Source organism: Diorhabda sublineata, chromosome 8 (genome assembly GCF_026230105.1).
Source record: "Diorhabda sublineata isolate icDioSubl1.1 chromosome 8, icDioSubl1.1, whole genome shotgun sequence".
Taxonomy (NCBI): domain Eukaryota; kingdom Metazoa; phylum Arthropoda; class Insecta; order Coleoptera; family Chrysomelidae; genus Diorhabda; species Diorhabda sublineata.
The window spans coordinates 15444423-15468895 of record NC_079481.1 but is presented as its reverse complement, the minus strand read 5'-3'; the positions used below and the strand labels follow the sequence as shown (position 1 = coordinate 15468895).

General features: G+C 33.2%; 3 protein-coding genes across 7 annotated transcripts in view; 2 read left to right on the top strand and 1 right to left on the bottom strand.

Moving 5' to 3' along the window:
- Positions 1-6779: 6779 nt before the first annotated feature.
- LOC130448467 (zinc finger Ran-binding domain-containing protein 2) overlaps positions 6780-24473 on the bottom strand; it is a 33414-nt gene continuing 15720 nt past the window's right edge. The window contains exons 1-2 of one of the 5 annotated variants that reach the window (XM_056785873.1): positions 7802-7898; positions 6780-7613 (exon numbers count right to left, since the gene is read on the bottom strand). In XM_056785873.1, the coding sequence (XP_056641851.1) occupies positions 6981-7607 (627 nt within the window). In that variant the 5' untranslated portion in view covers positions 7608-7613; positions 7802-7898 and the 3' untranslated portion in view covers positions 6780-6980. Of the gene's footprint in view, positions 7637-7679; positions 7899-24473 lie in introns of those variants that run through there. The other 4 variants (XM_056785875.1, XM_056785874.1, XM_056785877.1 and 1 more) reach the window with 4 other exon arrangements.
- LOC130448468 (probable small nuclear ribonucleoprotein G) lies at positions 8548-9765 on the top strand. Its single transcript, XM_056785878.1, has 3 exons — positions 8548-8741; positions 8795-8942; positions 9114-9765. The coding sequence occupies exons 1-3, from the start codon at positions 8710-8712 to the stop codon at positions 9162-9164; spliced, it is 231 nt and encodes a 76-aa protein (XP_056641856.1). The 5' UTR covers positions 8548-8709; the 3' UTR covers positions 9165-9765.
- Positions 11877-24473, top strand: part of LOC130448466 (uncharacterized) — a 96310-nt gene continuing 83713 nt past the window's right edge. The window contains exon 1 of the mRNA XM_056785872.1: positions 11877-11956. The gene's annotated coding sequence lies outside the window, so the exon portion shown is untranslated. The remainder of the gene's footprint in view (positions 11957-24473) is intronic.

The window sequence follows — 24473 nt, the reverse complement described above, 5'->3', positions numbered from 1 at the left end:
TTCAGTTGCTGTAAACGGTCGTATTTACTTTTTTTAGTTCGAAGGGGATTTTAATAAATACGTTACACAAATTATCATCAGTGTAGTATTTCAGAGACGAAAAATTTTTGAAATATCTATTATTTAAATATTTAATTTCATAGGATCGAAGATTTGAGCGAGCCGATTTACAAGAAGCAATATACCCAGCAGAGGAATAAATTTCTCTATTACGGATTCTTCGCTCAATTGTGGAATGCATGCTATCACATTCCATCTATGTATGTCCACTTACCAACTACTTCTGAGTTATTATTACGCTCTTGTTTATTGATAGATTCAGTAGTGCGTTTGATAGTTACATTTTTATTTTACGCGACACATCAATCACTATACAAAATGATTTATTTCTCTTGTGATACATAGATTCGATCAAATTATAAAAAATTGTTGCAGATTCATTTGAAGTCATTTTTCCTCGAGCTTCGTGTTGTCTGCATCATTTGTTATCAAATTATAAAAGGTAAATTGTGGACCACCAATTTTTTGTGATAAATTTTTGATGCCTTAAGCATTGGACAAAGAAGTATTGATTGAAAATCCGTTGTGAAAACAAGCCGGGCATTACTTTGGTTTAAAGAATTTTCATGTGTTCTCCATTTTTTTTAATTATGTCGATTATATAACTGTTAACGACGTTTCCAACTTCATAGAAGACACAAATGTCACATTGATCTTTTTTTGGAGAATATTAGCCTATATTATTTAAAGCAAACTAAGGAAAGAGACTTAATGTTCTTATCTGCGCAGTACTCAACATAATTCCTGTACAATGCAGCTTTGCTTTGCCAAATACTTCTTAATCGATGAAAGTCTAGACTAGTGAGATTCCATCAAAAACTTCTTTAAATTATTTCTACGCAATAATTTTCCCTTTCATTCCTATTGATTTTATTTTTTTCCAGATCATCATTATTAGGAATCTATTCATTTCAATTGAGGTAGTATCTATTGGAAGTAGGAAATTGATCTACCAGTAGTTCAATTTGAATTTGGAACTAGATATAGTATATATTCATTTCTTCTCGTGCCCCCATATATCTTGTTTTAATAGAAACCAGTCACTTTCTTGAATATTTCTTAGTATTTATTTCAAAATCATAAGCACATTTTGAACAATGACGGTCGAACGCAAAATGCAGACTTAGGAGCTTTTGAACTAATTTCAAGAGATGCAACGGTATATAAAGGTTTGCGATTGTCCGATAGATATCGTTGTAACCAATTTATTAGGGGCTTTCTTCTTCTTACGACACAGTCTCCTGCGGAGGTTGGCAATCCAAATGGCTATTATCGCACGAGAAACCGCAGCTCCGAAAATTTCTGTAGTCGTCTGTCCGAGCCATCTGCGGAAGTCTATCAGCCATTAATTAGGAGCTTTGAAGGGTGTTAAATAGAGACATTTTAAATCGAATTGTATCAAAACCTGATAAACCGTAAACATCGGACTAAGGAGATTTTGAAAGTAAGCCGATTTATTATTTTTAGTATTGTCGGAATCAACTATTTTATTTTTGCCACTACCATCTTTGGTAGTTGTGTGTGATTTAACACGATTAGATTTCTTTTTATTTATTTATTATCATGTTCGTTTGTTTTAATATTTTTTGACAGTGTTGTCAGACTCACGTCGATTTTTCTAGAGCGTTGTCTGACTTATAGCGACCTCTGTCTGTATCCTATCAAAATTTCGTCGTAAAAGTTCATTATGTTGCAAAAAAGATTTTCGTGATAGAAATACGTGTATAACTTTACACGGGTAAAATTCAAAACTATTATTTTAATTTTTACCAATACAATACAATAAATAACTGAGTTGATCTAAACGTATTTATTTCATGTACATATGAAAACATTATCCTTAATTTGAACTACCTTACATATTTAAAACACAGAAATTTTTATATTTAAAACATTATTACAGGTGATCTATCCATACACCACATTCATACATTATTAGTGTCATATATTGAAATTTCAGCTCGCCAAATTTAATTGACACCTTAAGTAATAGTTTGTACTAATATTAGATCTTAAATACTTTTTCAGAAAGATACCACATTGCTTCATGTATGATTTATGAGGAAGAGAACATCAAGAAAAGAATCGTCATGAAATAAAGGGACAGACATCTGAGTCTACTAAGAACACGAGTCAGATGATGGTGAACACACTTTGTATGTAACTACTGTAGGTATTTGAGAGAGGAACTAGAAAAGACTGTTGGTAGCATAACCCCTGATAATACTATCCAGGTGATGCTGCACATCATAGAATGGTGGCAACTGGTACAAAGAGACAATGCAAACGGTTGTTCGACATGATACTGAAACTGACATCGAACCAATGGAACAATCAGACATATATCCCTCAATTAGAAGTAATATCACCATCGTTCCTGATTGGACGCAGATGACAGAAGATTGCGGTTTGGAGGATAATGGCAATGAAAAGACTTATTTCGGTGCAGTGTCGCCGTTCTCAACAGCTTGATTTGTCGTATTCAACAACTTGAATTAGTACAAAAATTGAAGCCGATCAACCTTCCGAATTGTTTCCTTTTTAGACGTTGGACATTTGACAAGCTTTCAAAAGATCCACCTTTGATAAGACCCATTTTTGGTTTAATGCATTTGGGACGATTAACAACCCGAAGAGATTCGAGAATTGTCACTAAATCTAAACAAAAAAACCGCAATGAGTTACGAGCTACTGTAGCGACAGGACGTTTGGATTGGTACACGCGTCTCTTGGAGGGTGGTCGACGAAAAAAGATACACGATCAAGTTTTGCGTGAGACTCAAGAAATCGTAAGCTATACATCAGGCTTTTGAGGATGATTGTCTCTCGAAATTCCAGTCGGAGAGGAAGCACAAGATGTTACGAGATAAGGTCGAAGACATTTCGAATTTCTGCCACCTGGACTCGTTACTGTTCAAGTTTACATCGAAGTGCTACAAAGATTAAATCGAAGAGTCAACCGCGTCAGGCCTGTTCTTAAGGATTTTTGGAAGCTCCACGCCCTCTCACTCGACATACCTTGCGACAGACTAACTGACAAAAAAACGAGATTTCCCAGGTGGCCTGCTGCCCCGATCTCGCCAAGGTTTAAGAGATCACTGAAAAGATATTTGGAGATCCTGGATAATATTGGAGCCGTTAAGACGAGGTCTTTGAAGGAAATTCCTGTTGAAGTCTTCCAGGAAACTCATAATGTAATTAAATTTCGATGGGAAAAGTGTCTTGATGCAGGAGAGTTGTATTTTGAAAAATATTCACAAAATGTATCATTCTTGAATATCGAAAAACATAGTGAACAGGACCCATCTGATTGGCGATCTCTAAAGGGTAAAACATTTTACATATCTGGGGACCAATAATAAGCAATAAGGCTGAATCAAGAGACGAAGTTAAAAGAAGGATAGCCTTGACGAATAATGCGATGCTGTGACTTATAAAATATCGAAAAGTTCATACATAACCAAAAACACTAGAATAAATCCGGTCTCAACGTTAGTTTTCCCAATCTTTTCATACAACTCAGAAAAGTGCACACTTAGAACTAAGGAGCGCAAATATTTTCATTTATTAAAAATTGCTACAGGAAAATGTTAAGTCTCTGTGCTATAAAAAGAACTAATCAGTCGAGAAAGTGCTGTAATATTTTGTTGCTAGAAGGCTTATAGCCGTGGGAGAAGTAAAGATTAATCGCCTATGAGATAGTCTGATGAAACTATGCCGAAGATCGAGAAATTCGGAAGGAGACAATAAAAAAAAAGGAATAGAGACATTCCAAAGAGGTCACTACCCTAATGACTGATGAAACAAGCAGATATATTGTCCCACAAAAAATGTCTAATTTTCGTTTTGTATAAAAGTGATAAAAAATTGAAAACTTTAGGGAGTTTTTCACATATAGCACATAGTATCTTTCTGAAAAAACGAACGATTTTAAATTGGGAAATTTCATCGGATTTTCTAATGAGTTAATATACACAAGATGATATAGATGAAGTAACTGAATAATTGACAGTTATATCAAGTTCTTAGATTATCATTTTTAAGCATAGTGATCTAAATATTATCGAATTTGAAAGTAACTTTCAGAAGTATATTTGTAGATATTTAAAACTATTTAATAATCATCAATTTATCTACTTATTTAGCACGTTTTCAGTGGTGTATAGAAGACTATCAAAAGGTGCAAATTTAACCCTTCAGTGCTAACAATCGTCACTTTTTTCTTTCTTTATCGAAGCAAATAACGCGCTAGTTTGGTACAGATTTATTTTTCTTGACGAATGTGGAGTTTGTACCCATTTCAGAACAAATGATCAATATCTTCCCTACTCTTCGAGTCCAGCTAACAAAAAGGGACATACCTCCAATAAAAGAATGAGATTTTTTCAAAAAATCTAATCACAAAACATAAAGGGCCACCAATGAATCTAGCAGGAGAATGTAATCTATAGAAAATGAACGCCACATAAATTGAAATGTTCAGACCAACTATGTCACTAATGCGAATTAAATTTTTTATTTGAATTTCTGAGAATAGCAAAGTAAATAATAAGTCTTCAGAGTACATGACTGCAGGTGAAATATTTCCAAAAATTTTATTTTAGTAATACACCTCAAGCAAACCCGAGATAACGGTATAAAAATATTCGCTCTGGTCAGTGCAATGATTTATTGGGTTCTAAATATTGATATCCACGAAGAACAGAAACTCTTTCTGTTTTATTTGATATGTCGTGAAGTTTCGAAGAGAAAAATCACCATTAACAATTGAGGCGTTTCTTACAAAAACGTCCTTAAATTCAGATTTCGCGGTTTAAATGATCTCAGGAACAGAAAATCAGCCAAAAAACCGTTGCTTAACAGAAACACAAAGATTAAATTTTGCAAGACTATATCAGAATTGGACCATCCATGATTGGAAATGGGGTCTGTCCTCCAATGAAACCAGAGTTATCCTTTAAGCTCAAGATAGACTTGAGCATGTCTGTCAAGGTAAGAAGAAAGGTTTGCCCGGCAATATCTCTCCTAAAGTGCCGTTTGGTGGTGGCTCTAAAATGATTTGGGGAGGAAATTGATCCTTATATGTATGAGACCAATATTACTTAGACAAAATTATTTTTGAACATGTAATCTGTTTGTTGGCCCTAATTTTAAATTCATGCAGGACAGCGCTCGTCCCCACGTGGCTAGACAGGTTATTGACTACTTACATGATGTCAATATCCTTTTATTAGAGTGGCCAGCTAACAGTCAGGATATTGATCCTATAGAACATCTATGGGACTATCTCCAAAAGAGGATTTGAAGTCTTGTCCCCCTGTTTCTAATCACAACCAACTCATAGAGGTCGTTGTTGAAGAATGGTAGAATATACTGCAAGATTTTGTTGAACATTTGATATCAAGTAAGCCGCGATGCATGAATGCAGAGCTAAGAAGTAGAGGGGGGCCTACAAACAAGATTTTCAAAACTAACATTTATAAACTTTATTATACCACTATGAAAAAATATGATAACCACTGGCAATTCCCAGCTGAACAAGAAGAAAGATGGATAATATTTGGGATCATCTGCCTATTCTGGGAAATTTAAGAAAACCATGTATACAATGTGTTGGATTCAAAAAAGAAAAGAGGACAAATGTGCACAGTGTAACAATTGTTTTGCTAAGTTTTCTTTTTGATTACATTGTATATATGCAATAAAAAATGATATGTTGTATTACAACGCTGCTTTTCTTATTTTTTTTTATTCAACGCAACATATGTTTTATCTTCTCCATTATTTTACTATCACAAAATACTGTTTGCATACATACGACCCACTCACCAATACTATTGGGACAATATGTCCCAATTATTATTTTGCAATAATCAATAAATAATATGATCATTTGATTAAATATTTGTTTTCTCCTGTCAAACTAAATTAGCAATAAAAATTTTGTGCTATGAATTATTAAAATAAAACAAATTGTATTTAAAGGGTCAAGTAAAGATGTTCAGAAATGTAGCGAAAAATAGTTCAGAAACTGTAAAAACCTAGTGGCAACCAAATAAAATGGCTAAACATCCTTGTTGGACTAAGAAAAACATTTTACTCATTATTCAGTTTCTGTTGTTAACATCATGTTAGTACTGAAGGGTTAATAACAGAAATTACAAATTTTGCCAATAAAAAGTTGTTAAAATGTGATATCATATAATAAAACAGAATTAAAACTGGGGTGTAAAATGCCCATATTAAGATGTTGAAAAGTTGCATAAATGACATAGACAATATCAAATAGTATATTGTGCGACAGTACTATAGTTTTCTGCCAACCTACACGAAAGTTGAATTCACGATCTTTCTTGTAAGTCTTTTCGATATAAATTTTCCATACACTTGAATAGTTTTATAATCAATATTTGAAAATTAAAATAATTTTGTACAATTAAATTTGCTGTTAAGTATAAATTTGAAGTGTTATTCACAAAATGGTGTGACAACAATTCAGTCATAATTATATTTGACAAGATACTAAGACAACTGTCATCGTTGGGTCAAAACTAAAAAGAAATACATTGAAGTAAGTATGTGAAAATCTACAATAACAACATGGAAGATGTAGATAAAGTAAATTTTTTAATAAGTCCATACCAATCACTCTATAGTTTTCTTTTTAGTCAAATATTTGGAGTTCAATACAAAAGGCAATGGATCTGCTAGGAGAAAAAATATGATGAATAATTCTTAAGCAACAAAAATTTTGAAAATCACTTCTAAGCCGTTGGCCCAGAAAGGTTTGAACAACTAATTAAAATTATGATGAATGGAAATACAACTTTTCAACATAATAATATTAAAAATAAAACATACCACAAATTGAATTGACCATCACACAATTATATAAAAATATTCCTGTGAATGCTAAAAAATTACTTTTTGCTAATTGGGGAACGCGAGCGTGACCTAGATTTACTATTTTTGGAATCACTTACGTCCCCCCAATCAGAAAGATCATATTTTGACAAATCACCATCATCATCCTCCTCCTCGTCATCTTCTTCTTCTTCCTCATTTTCTACGAGTTTTTCTTTTCTTATTTCGTTTCTATCTTCAGTTTCAGAGAGGTTACGTCTTTTCTTTTTCCTTCCAAACTCATCGTATTCATCATCAGAATCGTCTCTCTCTTTGTACTCAACTACACCTCTATCATTATATCCACCCCCAAATCCCGTTCTCTCTTCAACATCTCCGAATTTGGGAGCATTGCAAACATTACAAGATTGTCTTCTAGCCCAATTAACATTTCCACATTTGTTACATTGCCAATCATCAGCACTAAAAAGTCCTCTACTCTTTTCTGCAGCTGCCTTACCTATTTCAGTGCCTAGTTTACGTTTTTTTGTTGCCGCCAAGCTGAGAGATTTGCTTTTACCGCATCTGTTACAATTACTTCTACGGGCAAAATTTAGGTTTCCACAATCTTCACATTTCCAATCACCTTCAATGGTATTTTTCAAACTAGGAGGTGGAGGTGCAGTTATCTCCGAATCTGACATTGTATCCTAAAACAAAAATTTATACAAGACTTATGATTTCATCAATTAATTTGCCTACACAAATTTTATTACTCATAAAATACCAGATGATAGATGCACTAATCTTGAGAAAAAAAATAATTTACGAGGCTATTATATCATAATACATTATTCCAATCAATTGATCACTAAATCTTCCTTGAAGAACCTTATACCTTTACAAACGATAAATGTTAATAACTATCTAAATTGTCTTATAAATAACGAACTTCACATATGGAGGTGGTAACCAAGGAAAACGAGAGAAATGTCACTTGCCACTTTGTTTGGTCTTCTTTTTTAATGTCCTTAAGTACGTGGTTAAATTTAATCTGCAGCCACCACACTGTTCTTCTATTAGTTACATATCTATAGAGTTGAATAGAATTGATGATCGTTTGAAATATAAAGTACTTTTTTTTATTTAGCAAGGCTTCATTAATACTTTTTACCGTTTTAATTTTGTTTATTGCGAAGAAAAAAGTAGTCATAGATATCAAAAAATTAGATCAATTTTCGCTTTCTGCTGAGACAAGAGCGTGAGATTTCGTATTTCATTTGTTTGCATTAATATACACTTAAAATACATTTCAAAATTCATTGCTGTTAGCTACATGTTATTTTTTAAACTTCAAATCTATAGTCAAGTGTTTTGTGCATTTGGAATGACGATGGAAAAATGTATCAAATTATATTATATTAATTTTGATGGATGACTCTTCTAAAATAAAATAGGGAATGGAATTAAAATATAATTAGGAACACTATAGTTTTAAGGTGTTGATATATTTCCATGACATGCTATTGAAACTGGATGTGTACAAGGTCTATGATTTTCATATTCAAAACTGTTGGCTGTCAAATTAAAGTAATGCGCAGTTAGATATATTCATGATCAATACAGAATAACCCATGTTATAAACTATCTCTCTTTAACTCTAGTCACTAATCATTCTTGTTCTTTTTCTAAATTTCTACAAAGCTTGTCCCTTTTATGCCGCTTGCTCTTGATTAAAGTTGATGACAGGTTTAAATTGAAAAATTGCCAGCCGTATATTTTCCCCAGTTTCTATAAGCTTATAAAATGTCTAAAGCTCATCCACCAGAATTAAGAAAGTAAGATATTATTCAAAAAATTAAATTGATCACTTTGTATTTGTATTTTTTAGATTTATGGATAAGAGGCTAACCTTAAAATTGAATGGTGGTAGACAAGTTACTGGTATTTTACGAGGATTTGATCCATTTATGAATTTAGTAGTTGATGAATCTTTTGAAGAATTTAAAGATAAGAGTAAAGTTAGTATTGGGATGGTGGTAAGTTGAAACTTTAATATTTTTGTTATATTTGATAAGTTGTGATATTCAACATTTTTTTACAATCACTTAAGTTTACTATCTTGTTCGGTCGACCGTGTTCATAATTAACGTAACGATATTCACTTTGTTATGCATAGATAGTTTGTTTTCAGGTAAATTTATTTTTAGGTTATTCGTGGAAACAGCATTATAATGTTGGAGGCATTGGATAGGATATAGTTTTCAGTTTATAATGTATGATAGAATTAATTTTTGGTGTTAAATGAATGTAATGGAATTAATACTAATAAATACAGACAATTTGTAAAAAATACATCAACTTTCCTATTTCAATGACATTTTATTTGAATTTTTTATTACTAACTACTAATAATGGCTCTGGAATGTACATTGTACATTTGAGATAAGCTGGATGCAAACTTAATGCTTTCAAGAAGTAGTATAAATATTGAATAGATGTGTTAAATATAAATTGCTGTGTTATACATTTAACTATTAAGCAAAGTCAACCCACAATTAACAGCTTTTATAAAAATCGTGCAGTACTTGCTTAAAGTTACAGTATTATGTGACAAAAGGCAAATCACAGCACTAACATAAGTTATTCAAGAAATGAAACATAGGCTCTATATCAGTTATAAGCGTAAGGGCTTAGTTGCCCACCTTATAGCGTGAAAATCTTAAAATCCACATAAAGACCGGCCATCATAAGTTTTGATTGATTCTTACATCTATTACAGTTATATGCACTAAATAATAAGTTGAGTTTTCTTAATATAATCAATTAAGTGAAAAATTATAATAAAATGATAGAAATTTACCAGTTTCTGATCTATTCACCTTAGTACCTATCATGCATAGCGGATTTAAACTTTCTCTAGACCATCTGAAACTGGGTTAGAGGTTTGATCTATCAGTCAGGGATAAAAAAGATGATTTTTGGATATCTAAATAAACATTGTGAGATGTGTTTAGGAAATTAGAGCACATATGTATCTCACAAATTAAATAAATGAGCCAAATTTGACACATTTATATGAAATAGTTTCAAGTTATGAGGGGGTCAAAAGTGGCTCCAAATGGTTGTGTAATAATACACAGGGTGCTTCTCACCAGTTTTGTTACTTGAACTTGTAGTTCTGGAGTAATGCAAACATTGTTTGTGTATGATTAATAATTACGATTTCGTGATTTTCTTAAAATGTAAAATTTGAAATAACTCAAATAAGTGATTTAGGGTGCATTCCACTAAGCACTCACGACAATCACGATCGTTCTCTTTCCACTTACTTCAGAGTCCTATTATCATAAACCCAAGTGGAATGGATTAGGAGGCGTTTTGAGCATTGAAAAAAATATTATGCAAAAAATTAAGGGAATTATCTCACTACTGGTGATGGGAACCATTAATCATCTAGTTAAGTGATACAAAGTGTTCCTTATTTTACCCTCCATTAACGTATCTTCTCGGATTACCTAATTTTTGTCTAATGAAATTGTGAAGAATCATAAATCTACCTACCTAACCTGGGTTTGATGGTTGCATCTAGATTTTGTAAGTCTGGAACTGCGCGGATAATCAGATCAAATTATTGTATTCTCATCAGTCTTTGACAAGGTTAAATTAAGTCTGATCGCTCAAAATAAGGTAAAAACTGTTACAAATATTCAGGTTAAATTAATAAAACCTATTTAAAAATATCTCAGATACACTGAAAGAGACAAAAAAATTTATTTTCATGACAACATACATGGCCGAATGATGTTTTTCAATGCTAGATCGAATTAAAACGTTTCTTAGAAATTCGATGACCGAAGATCGTTTAACAGATCTTTTCATACCATACACTGAAAAACGATTATATCTAAACTAGACAATTTCAATCATAAAGCAGTGCGAAAGTTATATAAGAACTTCGAATAGTGTTGAGGGTTGAGGACTCAAAATATAACTGCCCGAGAGTTTTTTAAGATGCCAACGTTTCGATCTTTATCAAGACTTCAACATTCCTGTTATTTCTGTGCCATATGTGTTGTCGATAGTTTTGAAAAACCCAGGTGAAGATGTTATTGTTGAAATTAATACCCTTCCTAATATGTAATTTCGAATGGTGCTGCAGGTTAAGGGCTCAATAAATCAAAGATAGAAATGTTGGCATTTTAAAAAACCCTTGCGACAGTTTTATTTTGAGTCCTCAACCTGCAACACCATCGAAATTACATACTAGGAAGGACAATAATTTCAACGAAGACATCTTCACCTGAGATTTTGAAAACTATCTACAACACATATGGCACAGAGGTAACAAGAATGTTGAAGCCTTGGAAAAGATCAAATAAAAGATCGAAACCTTGGCATTTTAAAAAACTCTTGCGACAGTTTTATTTTGAGTCCTCAACGAGGACAATAATTCCGACAATGACATTATAGAAATACCCAAAAGATCATATTTTATATTTAATGTATAAGAAATAGATTAATTGTAAAATCTCAATGGAGGTTCTGTCTTGAACCCGAAACATCTCTTAGTTTTGCGAAGAATCTTCCAACACGGTTAAATCTGTGTTGACATTTTTCAATATTACATGTTTGGTGACTAATATTTTTCTTTCGTGTTAACCTTTTTAATAATCCAATATTTCAGTACAAGAGCTGCTAAAATCAAAACTTTAACAAATGCAACAAAACTTCTACAAGTTAAGTAATTTATATATGTCACGTGATACAAGTTATCTCGAATAACTAAATCAAATTTAGTATTCATGCAATATATAACGTGATGAAATATCCATAAACGTATAAAACTTAATATTTCAGAAATTTCGTGATCTAGATCTTAGAAAACGTAAGCGGCGTTAAACGAAAGCGTCGCGGTGCCAATATCTATATTTAAAATTTTGCTCTACAGGAAGGGGCGTCTAATACCAAGTATTAGACGTCTCCGTCTAGATTTTCCAGTTTTTAAGTGCTACCAACGTACGGTAGGACGTCGCGTATACGAAAATTGACGGTAATTTTTTTTTCTGTTTTTATTCTACTTAGTAATTTTATCGGGTGATTGTGATGAGTTAACTTTTAATGAAATAGAAGTTCTTTTGGAAACATGAACATGTGATGTACTTAATTACGATCTTATAATGAAGTTCAATTCTTCATGATAAAATTAAAAAGTTTTTCTCTTTAACACTTTATCGACGTATTATTAAAAAAATATGATTACATTTACAGAGTATTTATACAATCTCTAGTGGACAAAAGTTGATATTTTCAAAATTTTATTGCTATAATGGCTACCATTTTAATTCATTTGATTTTGATTAAATTCTGCATGGAAAATCAGGCCAACTTTAAATAAGATTTGAAGAATGGACGTAGAAGTTTAATACCGATTAATCCATTTAATTAAGGAAGTGATGTTTAGGTACAACAGTGATTTAGTATACCTTGAATTATCAATTTGTTATTAATTTATTATACTAAAGAATTTTCAAATACTGAAAGTCACTTTGGCCAAATTGAAAAATCAATTACTTTTTTCTACAACTGTTAAAACATCCTATCGATGCATAAATGTTATTTTTTTTTATTTCCAAAATAGTTCACAAAATAAAAATCAAATAATATTAATTAATTTTCAATTGATTATTCATCATAACAATTCCCGAAGATGTTCTATGTTGCTGCAGATCAGATCAATTTTTTGAAGAGTTGATTTCACAATATTCCAATTTGTTTGAAAGAATATGGACGTTTGAATATTTTGTTAAAAATCTCATTTTTGTTAAGCAAACTATTTTTTATATATGCTTCTGCAACGTAGCAGATTTCTAGTGACCGTGACGTTTTATGGACTTATTTTTTTGAAGACAACAGTCGCTCAAAAGCGACAATGTAGTTTTTCTTTCGTGTTTCCACAGCACATTCGAGAAAATTTTTAACTTCGACTTAGGGTCTCGGCGAAAATGAACACTTTCTTGTGCCATTAAAAAAACATTCATATACGCACTTGGTACAAAAAAACTTTTAAACAATCATTTCTTCAAATACGTCATATAAGTTTTTTACTTTGCTATCACATTTATTGATTATAGTACGAAAAAAACTAGAATAAATCTTCTATCCAAACTAAAATTTCAGGTAATAAGTAGAAAGTTATATAAAACTTAATTGCACATTCTCTACAGGGTATCCAGTTAAGGGCATAGAGCAGATGCGTATAGGAGAGCTCAAAATATAACAATTGGGATTAATTTACCAAGTTGAAACCCTGTGAAATTATAGGGCCTCAAAGCAAAACCAAGAATGTTGAAAAAATTAATTTCTTTGCAACTCTCTATCTTATAAATACCAACTTTGGTACACTGTATGTTAAGGGCATTAAGTAATGTACAAGGTGATCGAAACATTCTGGGGGTTTGATTAGGAGTGCATAACCTTAAAATTTTATAGTTTTCCATCCGTCAGTCAGTTGATTTAAAGAATTTCATTTTCATACAATGCATAATTTAATACTAAAACTTGCTCCTCTTTTAATTTTTCATAAAACATAGAAAATGACAAGTCGATTAACTAAATGCAAGAGCCCGCTATGGATATAAACATGAAATATGACAATATGCAATGTAGTTCTTCTAGTAATTCAATTGTTATAATTTTTTTACTCTGGCCAATAGCTGATGATCATTTTTATTACATAGCATTTGTTTGTAATGCGATTTCCAATTTCACAATTCTTCACGGGAACCAGCTGAGGACGAATAAACATGACATATGACACATATAAAACTTCTGAGAATTTTTAAGGTTAGGAAACTCCTGATTAATCTTCCAGAATGGTCCCATCGCCTTCTATTTACCATCACTTAATACCCTCAACAGTCTTGCGGTGTATCAAATTTTGTATTTATGAGATCAAGAAATTAAATTTTTTCGTAATTTTGGGCCCCACTTTGAAGCTCTATAACTTCTCAAGGATGCAGCTTGGTATAGACATAAATTGCCCCAATTGTCATTATTTGGGCCCTATATGCCTTTGTCCTGTGTCATTTTTTGTGCAAAACTTCTCGTACAATAATCAGCAGCCTGCTTACTTACTAAGATCTGCCGAAGTATCTAGCCAAGGTATTTCAAATTAATCAGTACTTTCAGTGTTGGTTGTACGAACGCTCGATAATATTTGAATTAACAGCAAAACTGATAGTACGAATAACGAAATAGAGTTGATATACATCATCAATCTACGATTCTTGGGGTTTACAAGTCATGCGGGTTGTATTTTTGTCCCAGGACGCGAGCGCCATCTAGCGGTCAGATACGAGAACTGGGCGTCGGCCATATTGTTGTGTTTTTCGTAAACAAACCAGGTGATCATAGAACTGTATTCATAGGACAGATAATTCCTTGTCAGTCTAAAAAATGAGTCATGGGACGCGTGAAATTTCTATCAGCAATCAAACCGTTCATATATATGAACTGCTATTCAGCATTACGACAAATTTCGTTTTTTAGTCTTTTCAAAAGCTTAGATTGCTGGAAAGGATAGTACCAAGGACTAATTCCCCATATTGCTTTTTTTACATCTACTCTACACGAATCATCAATCCTTATTTCCGTTGAAAATGTTTAACATGAATATAAAAGAGAAAATTTTTGGTTTTCCGCATAGAAAATAATGGAACTGAACAAGATTGGAAACATCGAAAATATCAAAGATGATTTGAGAACCTGAATTTATTATTTTGATATCTAAATGTCTGAAAAAAATCTCAGTTCCTACTAGGGACGCAAGACATAAATTTTAATGGGGAAATTGAAATCAAGTATAAAAAAATATATAAGGACACACATAAAATGATTTAGGAGAATTGAAAGGAATGAAAGTAGAAGAAAAGTTATTCGGACATTAAGATAAAATGTGATAAGTATTAAATCCTGATTCTAGACGACCAAGAGGAAACAAGAACACTATGGTGCTTCATGCAGAACAAGTGGAATACAAACCTTGCCAGACACTATCACACGTTCCCCTGGCAGCACTTTTACACGAGAAGGAAATACAAGATTAGATGTGAGGAAATTGTGAGCTTCTGAGCTCTTGTAATCATTCATAGCTACTTTGGTCACGGTCACTTACCTTCCAACTGCAGCTCAAACAGGTCATATCCAAGGTCCTGAACTTTCTTCTGATAGTGCTCATGGTCAGGATGAGTCAATTTCTCACTATATTCCCTCAACAAAGAACATACCTCATCAAACAATAATTACTAGAAATGCTCCTCGAAACGCATCAACAACATGGCCGACGCCTTGTTGTCATGACTGCTTAATAGATGGCGTTAGCATCGTTCTGCCGGGGCCTTGTGCACCCCAAGGATCAATCGTGACTACATTCCAGTTGATTGAGAATACAACGTTTTAGTCAAATTATCTGTTTTCTCATTAGTATGTTTTTAATTACAAAAAGATGGTTATCGATATCTGTATTCATCGAATTGTATAGTCTCATAAATTTCATCCTTATATTAAAAGTTTTCGTTGGAGAAATATTCTAAAATTAGTTTTTCTAATATGATTTGTTCAAACTAGACACACACGTTAGAATACTTTCAAACGTATTGAAACATAATATTTCTCTGTCACCAGAATCGTGCTCTAAAGACAATTATTTTTTCCTCCATAGCGTCTATTTCACAAAGAATGTTATGGAAATGTCCAGGAGGTTCTATAGGAGGACAAAAAACTATTAAATTTTATGAGATTAACAAAACGAACACTTTTAAAAAACTGTTGGTTTTAAAGTTTATGTGGGAAGGGATCGAATTTTCGTTACAACACCGTGTATATGTTTTTATTCGATAGTTAATTCATTTCAATTGTGTAGTGTATTGAATTAATCTATTTTTAGAATTTTTTTTTTATTGACAATAGTGAAATCGAGGAAATTTAAGACGTGGTATGATTTTAAAATCTATTTTGCTAACCTAAAAATACGTATTACATTATAAGTATAAAAATATATTCTTACACATCTGTGGTAGATGCATTGCTCAGAATATATTCAACTGACATTTATAATTTTACAGATAATTTCGATTGACTTTCGCAAGATTCTCATAAATATAGAAATAACTGCCAGTTTTACACTAATGAAATTATATAGGTTTACTTTAGTTTTAATAAATGAGGCTATAATCTATCATCCGGATCGTTGATTGAATAAATCAGTTTTCTACATCGTAATCATCAGTTATACTTACAGTGTGCTCATAAAATAACGTAACTAATATTTCTATTTCTAGTGAGTTAACGAAAAACATGAATAAATATAAGAATACCCCGTTAATCCAAAATATTTGGTGGGTAATCCCAAGTGACTGTCGGCCTGTTTTTTAAGGAGTTTTTTAGGATTTTTTTTCTACGACCAGTAAATAGATAAAGCTTTAAGTTTATTATCATTTATTAACATATATTTCGACAGTATAAATATAAATTTTAAGCTAAAAATATTTTGTAGACCTTGAGTTACAGCGTTCTGAACACCCCCCGCCTCGAAAAAATGTGCTCGCACTTCCTCCACGATTCCGGCTGATTGGCTTATTTGAAAAAAAAATTGCGTTTTAATCTGTAAGCCTAAATGCACGGAATGGAATATCATCAAAAGAATGTGCAAAAAATTGGACTTTTGGTAGAAAATTGAAATAAAAGTTTCGAATTTTTTTGTTTTTTGCTATAAAAAAATAAAAATTTTGGAAATTTTCGATTCATAATAGTTCATTCCATGCGTTTATATGTGTTGAGTGTGCCTTATAAATTTCAATTCATTCGGAGAAGCCGTTTTTGAGATACGATGGAGGAAAGTTTGAAAAACACAGTTTTGTGAAAAACGCGTTTAAAGTTTCAAGTCCATTTAAAACTATGAAAATCTCAACTTACCCTCAATCGGCGATGCCTGGTCCATAGAGTATTCCTTCCTCTTCCTCTTGAAACTCTTTTAAAGAAGATTGTTCAGTTCTTGAGTCAATCCTGGCTTGTATAACGACATCACTTACGCGCCGCTCAGAACGTGAGATTCGCTTTTCATCACGTTTCTCAACATACGTATGGGCTTCGCGGCCAATGGGGCATCTCATAACCGACATTACTTTTAAAACACCTTCATTAAAGATGATAACTGACAAGTAGCTAGCAATTTCAACAATCTGGAGGCCAGAATGAAGATGCTTAGCTGAAGTCCAAATCAACAAATTCAAAGATGTGTCTCTGCTCCTAAACAACGAATTAATAATTCGTTTTTCGATAAATCTTCGAAAACCGGTTTGATAGCTACTTTTACTTGTATTAGAGGTGGATGAAATTGGTCGAGTTCATTCGTAGCTTCTATTACGCCATTTACAACAACTGTCTTCGCCTTCTGGACAAAATTGATGTTGAGGGTTTTTATCTGAAGAAAAAATGTGATAATACGTTGCCCAAACTTCCTTTTTCATATCTTCCAGCGAATCTAGATGACGTCGAATAGCTAATCCGTAGAATTTCGTCGTTTCTTGAATAACTTTAACAATAAGTTTACCTAGTCCTTTTCCTTTATTTTTTTTACCCTTTTTTTATCCATTTTTTTTTGTTACTTGGCATCTAGGATCCTCTTGTAAGTTTTACTGTCACCATCGCCGATGTATGTAAGATACTTTACGCCATATTTTTCCATAGACCTCAAAAATATTTTCGTGATGGCACTTATTTCCATTTTACCGGAACTTTCGGAATGGTTTATGGTGCATTCATCTACATGCGTTTCATACCAAATTTCGTACTTTAAAGGATCCATTTTTTACTTCTCCACAAATTATATGCATCACAAAAACTACTCATAACCATGAAATCTAAAACTTTCCCAGTGTACTTTTCAATCAATGTAGAAACTCCAAATAGACATGAAAAGCCTCTTTTCTTCCAAGTACCGTCACCTAACACAATCAATTCATCCTGTGGTTTTCTTGATTCTTCATTCGTAGTTTTTTCTTGCGTCACAGCGAATGATAATAAAGTATCACACAGTGAAGACGTGGCAATATGAATGTTTTTTATTAATGCAGTATAAGTTGAATTTCCAATACCCGAACATATGTCCATGAAGCTGCAAATACAAACCAGCGATTAACTTCAAATGTATTTTCGATCAATGGGCCTGAGTTTATAACTGTCTGTATTTTACACTCACACCATAAAATAATTTTAAGACCTAAGCTACGGAAACTTGATTGCGAAATAGACACATCACTTTTACAAGTTTTACATCAGAAATTGCAGCGAATACAGAAACAAACTCCAAAATGCAATACGCGAAATTCGATGCGATGGGAATCTCCATGTTCATGATATTTTGAAGTTTTTTCGCCGAAGCTGATGTAAATGCCGTTTCATATTGGGTGATAAAACACAAACACTAAACTTTCTTTTTCTACTACGACCAGTATGAACATTTCCACTCGTACTTGCTTTCCGTCTACTCATGAAAACAAAATTATTTGTGGTTGTTACACTCTTCGAGGCTCAATCAAGACTAAAATAACTAAAATAAACGGTACACGAAATTTAATTAAGTTGATTGTCTTAGAAGTTTCTGACTGCAACCTGAATTTGTCACTTCTTCTTCTCATGCCGTCTTCTCATTGAAGGCTGGTGACCGCGTTTTTAAATGCGCCTCTGTCCTTGGCAACATGAAACAACTCTGAGATTTGTCCATTCTCTTATGTTACGGAGCCAGGATTTCTTCTTCCTGCCGATGTCTTTTTTTCCCTATACTTTGCCCTGCATTAGGTTCTGTAGCAATAGGTATTTATCGTTGCGTAAGATGTCTCCTATGTTAGATGTTTTTCTTATCTTAATAAATGTCGACAGGTTTCTTTTGCGACGAATGCGTCTTAGTACTTCGTCGTTGGTGATTGTGTCAGCCCAGGATATCTTCAGGATTGTTAATAATTTGAGCTTTCAAGGTCCAGGTTTTCACTCCGTACACAGTACTGACTACACATAACATTCCATGTATCCTATTCTGACGTGGAGGTTTAGATTTATGTTTACAACCATTAAGGAATACTTGACAAATGCCTTTTTCGGTTGATTCTCTCTAATAGGATTTGAAATTCTTCTTTGCTCTTAGCCATTATAGCAGTATCATCGGCGAATCGTAAGTTGTTGCTTAATGTTTCTTCGATGTTTACCCCCTCATATTTGTTCTTCAGCACTTTCTGAAATACAAACTGAGAATATAGATTAAATAGTTGTGGAGAAAGAACGCAGCTTTGGTGAACTCCCTTTTGAATTTCGATTTCTTCTGTCTCCATATTCTCAACACGCACTACTGCCGTTTGATTGTAAAAGAAATTTTTGATTAATCGTATATCGCTTGGATTTTAGTTAATAGTTGTTAAATCCTCCGTAAGTTTATCGTGTTGGACTTTATGAAAGGCTTTCGGGAAATCAATGAAACAGACATATACATTTTTGTTGTATTCTCCGCACTCTTTAGTAGTACTGTGATAGCGAATAATGCTTCTCTAGTTCCTAACCCTTTTCTAAAGCCAAACTGCGTTTCATCTAGTTGTTCTTCACATTTTCGATATATTCTCTGCTGGATTATTTTCAAGAGTACTTTTAGTGTATGGCTCATCAAACTAATCATCTGATACTCGTTGTAGGACTTAAGCTTGTTCTTTTTAGGCAATGAATACCGATTTAAGCCAATCTTTTGGAATTTTCCTTGTTTTATTGATTTTATTGAACAATTTTTTAAATGGGTCAAGATCCTATCGTCCAAAGCCTTCAAGTATTCTATTGGAATGTCGTCAGGTCCGGCTGCTTTTCTGGTACAAATAGGCGCTTGATGTAATCTTTCCAAGTCCTTTTTTGTCATCTTCTGTCAACTGGATATCTCCTTCGATGTTTCTTGTGATAACTGGCTTCAATTTATCCATTTTTCTTTGGCCTCTCTTATGCGGTGTTCCACTTGTTTCCTTAATTGTATATCTTTTTGTGGGCTAATATTCTTAGAGTTACGCTTTTCCTCTATAAGGTTTATAATTTCTTGGGCCATCCATGGCTTCTTCACAATATACTCTTTTTTGCCTGCAATTTCTTCCGCGGCATTCAGAATCATAGATTTCATTTTATTTCAAGCAGCTGCTTCGGAAAAATCATTTGAAATTGAGTCGTTAAATTTTGCTTGATATTGGTGTTCGTTGAGCTTTTCTATGTTCAATATTTTTGGTTTTGTTACTCGTTGTAGCCTTCTCAGTCTTACTTTTACATTGGCTGCGAGTAGTTCATGGTCGGTGTCGGCGTCTGTACTTGGGTATGTCTTAGCGCTTCTAATGCTATTCCTAAACCGCTTGTTGATACAAAAGAATTTGGTTCCTCATGATCTTGTTTTCATTATTTCGTGGTGATGTTCAAGTGTAGAGACGCCGAAGAGATAGCTTATAGAAAGTATTAGTGATGACCAAGTCTTTTTCCTGTCCTCTCACCTCTGTCATTCCTACCGCCCAGTCCGAAGTTACCAGAGACTCGGCCTTTACCAACCTTAGCGTCGAAATCTCCTATAGTAATATTAAGCTCCTGTTTCTTCAATTTCTTGGTCTGCGTAGAATCTCTCTATAGTTTCCTCATCGCTGTCGGCTATGAGAACATATACCTGTACAAAGTTTGTGCTTTGGTGCGCATTTGAATCAGCATCATTTTCTTATTGTAGGGCACGAAATTGGCGACATGTTGATGCAGTTCCTTTTTGATCATGATGCCCACGTCATGTTTAATCTGCGCATCTCCAGAGCGACAGTTATTATTTGTCACCATTACCGCAAATTCGCTTGTTTGGTGTTAAAGTTTGAAGCAATATGCCCTTGCATAGTCACGGGGTCGATTCAGCCAAGGCAGTTTCACAAGAACTTGGAGCAACAGCTTCTAATCCTCCACAAGGCTCAAATTCTTCCGTATTTAGAGTTCGGCTTCCAAGCATACCCTGAAGATGCTCGACTCAATAAGGAAGAGAGTAGTTCGACTTATAGGCAATCCAGAGTTTATAAGAAACTCAGACAGAATGAGCGCCGAATTGACTCTGTTTTACCGAAAACTACCATGGCAAATTCTTTTCCAAGCTGTCTAACATAATATCGCCTAGAGCAGTTTCTGTAAGACCAATTTCACCTGCTGAAGATAAGAACTTCAATTAATAAGGACTCATTTCTTTGGAGAAGTGCAAGCCTGTGGCATCAGCTACCAAGGTCCGTCTTTCCCGAACACTATAACTTACAGAAGTTCAAGATCAATATTCACAGGCATCTCCAGAAAACACTGTTAACTCGAGTGTTTGCTTATTAAATAAAAAAGCAGTATCTCTCAATAAGTTAGTGATTGGATATGCTGATGATCTCGCAGAGGCAGTAACGGTCAAATGTACTCAAAAATCAGTAACGACACTGACAGCGGTAATGATATCAAAGACTGGATTAAGAAAACACATTGGAAGTAGCTGCACGGAAAACCTGATGCAGAATGGAAATACGATGAGTAATTTGTTTGTTTTATCAAGTCTTGCTCCACGATATGACAAACAACTTTTCATTATTACGAGCCAACAAAGGCTATGGTTATTAATAAAAGAATTAATAAATATAAGAATACACCGTTAATCCAAAATAACTTTTGTTTGAGCTGCATACGATATTATTGGAGAAATTTAATTACGCTTAGAAGTTTTTGACTGCAACCTGAATTTGTTAGCAAGTTGCGCAAGCATTGATAGATTATCACTGCAATGTCAATAGAAGTGAGTCACTTTGAATATTTTCCTGCGAATATTAAGAAAAAATTAGAATAGAACTGTCATAAAATATTTGTTTTTCGAAAGGCAATATGATTACGCCAATAAAACAGGAGTAAAACATTGTGTACGAAGACTCTGTACAATCATTTATGACCATTTTGAGCAGCATTTTGAATGACGATGAAGGTTCGGGACGGCCAAAAACTGACTTTTCATACAACTCACGTATATTTACCGAATAAGAAGAAGCTCACTTATTAAATGATTCGTATACAAATCGCAACCAAATTACCAAAAGTACAGTCAGGAAGATTGTGAAGTGGAGTTTAATTAAAAACTGCACTAACACTGCATTAAATCAGAGATTGAAGCTAGTACTTTATGCAAAGTTACTTAGAAAATCCTTGTACAAATCGGTTAAGCGCATTACAATATCATGTCAATGCAGGATTTGTCTATTAAGAAAAATAAGTTTCAACTTTGGGCCTAGAACTCGTTCTAGGAGTTGCCAACACTGTAACTATTACGTAGCTGAAGTCTCCTTCCAAGACCATCTCTATGGACGAAACCATATATATTAATATATATTGAAAAATTCTTAGGCTACTATAGAAACAAACAAAATTTCAATGTCAAAATATTCTATCACTCAACATATTCTCTTAATTGGATACATTTATTACAGCGTTTAATATATATATATATATATATATATATATATATATATATATATATATATATATATATATATATATATATATATATATATATATATGTATGTATATCAATAAATAATTTTTTCTTAGTAGAATGTGTCGACAGTATTTCCTTTGCGTACTTCGTAGTATCTCTGAAATATCTGTATTATCACCTCTTTTTCATGTAATTGGTCTTTTTCAATTTTTTATAACTATAGATACCGTTTACAAACATTCGTATCACAAAAACTATTTGGAGAAAAGATTTTGTTGTCTTTAAATTAATCATAAAACCACCCACTACATAAAATTCCGCTACGATCAACAGGCTATATATGTGAACAAATGTATAAAAATAAATATTATATATACTCTTTTATACGATTGCAAAGATTCAGATACAACGCCTACTCTGTTGCAAAAAATATTTTCGCTCGTTTTTCGAAGTTATTTTTAAATATTCTCCGAATGAATTTACAAATTTCTCTACAGACACCTCGTTACTGCTCTCTATTTTGTAATAATATCAAGGATAATTTTATTCGTCATGAATCAGTTTGATAAATTTGTGATATTTTCGAATACCGTGTCATTTGTAAAAGTCCCATCTTTGATCAAATTATCTCAATCATTTAAATCATAGGAATTGTAGTTTGATTATACTAATCTTTTAAAACTTACATACTTTTTAATAAAGACTAAAATTTGTATACAGTATGAACACGGTGTAAATGAAGTGTCTTCATTAGTGATCATTTTTTTCGAAAAATCTTATTTTAGAATAAAATATTCGGACGAAAAAATGTAATACCCTGTAGGGGCTGATTAGTTCATTAAAAAAATCATTTCATTTTATGTTAAGATTACGAACTTTCTAATCTACTAAAACTGGACAGGACGGCCAGCTTAAATCTGACAAGAAATATTTTACGGTAGCTAAAATTTTGTCCATTGGGGTCCCTCAGGTGAGCAAGATTAAGGTGAGCAAGGTGAAAATTAAGTGAGTTTTTAAGGTTTTTTACGGAATCTGCCGTTTTAATATGTTATAATATACCTCTAGAAAAATTGAAAAAAAAAAATAATTGGGGCTGCATCATCACAGCAACCATTTTCAAAATTCGAAACTTTCCGGTTTACAGCGAAACCTTACCAACAATCCGGTCACACGGTATGTACGAGAGGCTACCCAAAAATGACCGGAATTATTTTTTAAATGCTATATATTTACAAATATTTACAAAACAACCTTATCCCCCTTCAATACTCCCCATTACAAGTAATACATTTGTCCCAGCGGTGCTTCCACTGTTCGAAACATTGTTTGAGCTCATCTTTAGAGATGGCTGCAAGCTCCGGTCTCGTCCTTTTCTTGATGTCTTCAATGTTTTCAAATCACCGTCCATTCATGCTCCTTTTCATGCGTGGAAACAAGAAAAAGTCGCACGGAGCCAGGTTAGGCGAGTAAGGTGCGTAGGGCAGCGGAACCATGTTATTTTTAACCAAAAACTGGCTAACAGTGATGGTTGAGTGTGTAGGTGCGTTGTCATGTGGAAGAATCAGTCACCTGTTTGCTGAATCGAGCTCCAAGATATTCCACTGATTTCAGATAGTTGATCAATTGTCTGTCGACGGTCTGTGCGCACAAGCTCTCGAATGCTTTCAATATTTTCATCGACTCGGGCAGTTGATGGACGTCCAGATCGAGTTTTGTCATCAATCGACATGTCGCCATTTTTAAATCGAGAAAACCACTCATATACTTGAGTTTTCCCCATAGCATCATCTTTGTAAGCAGTTTTCAACATTAAAACAGTTTCAGCAGCGTTTTTACCGTGTAGAAAACAAAATTTCACAGAGGTACGTTGTTCACTTAAATTTGTCATCATAAAAAAATACGGCCCGCGCGGCACTGAACTGGCAACGAGTTGCGCTAGGCAGGCACTAGCGGGAGAAATCAGTATTACAAAAGTTCTACCCATGACAAAGTTATTCCAGTTACTTTTGGGTAC

What these genes read in the sequence shown, in the direction of transcription:
- LOC130448468 (XM_056785878.1), top strand. Translation starts at nt 8,710, where the DNA reads ATGTCTAAAGCTCATCCACCAGAATTAAGAAA. An exon ending in CATCCACCAGAATTAAGAAA is followed by an intron (nt 8,742 to 8,794) that starts GTAAGATATTAT and finishes TGTATTTTTTAG; the next exon opens with ATTTATGGATAAGAGGCTAA. An exon ending in AAGTTAGTATTGGGATGGTG is followed by an intron (nt 8,943 to 9,113) that starts GTAAGTTGAAAC and finishes ATTTATTTTTAG; the next exon opens with GTTATTCGTGGAAACAGCAT.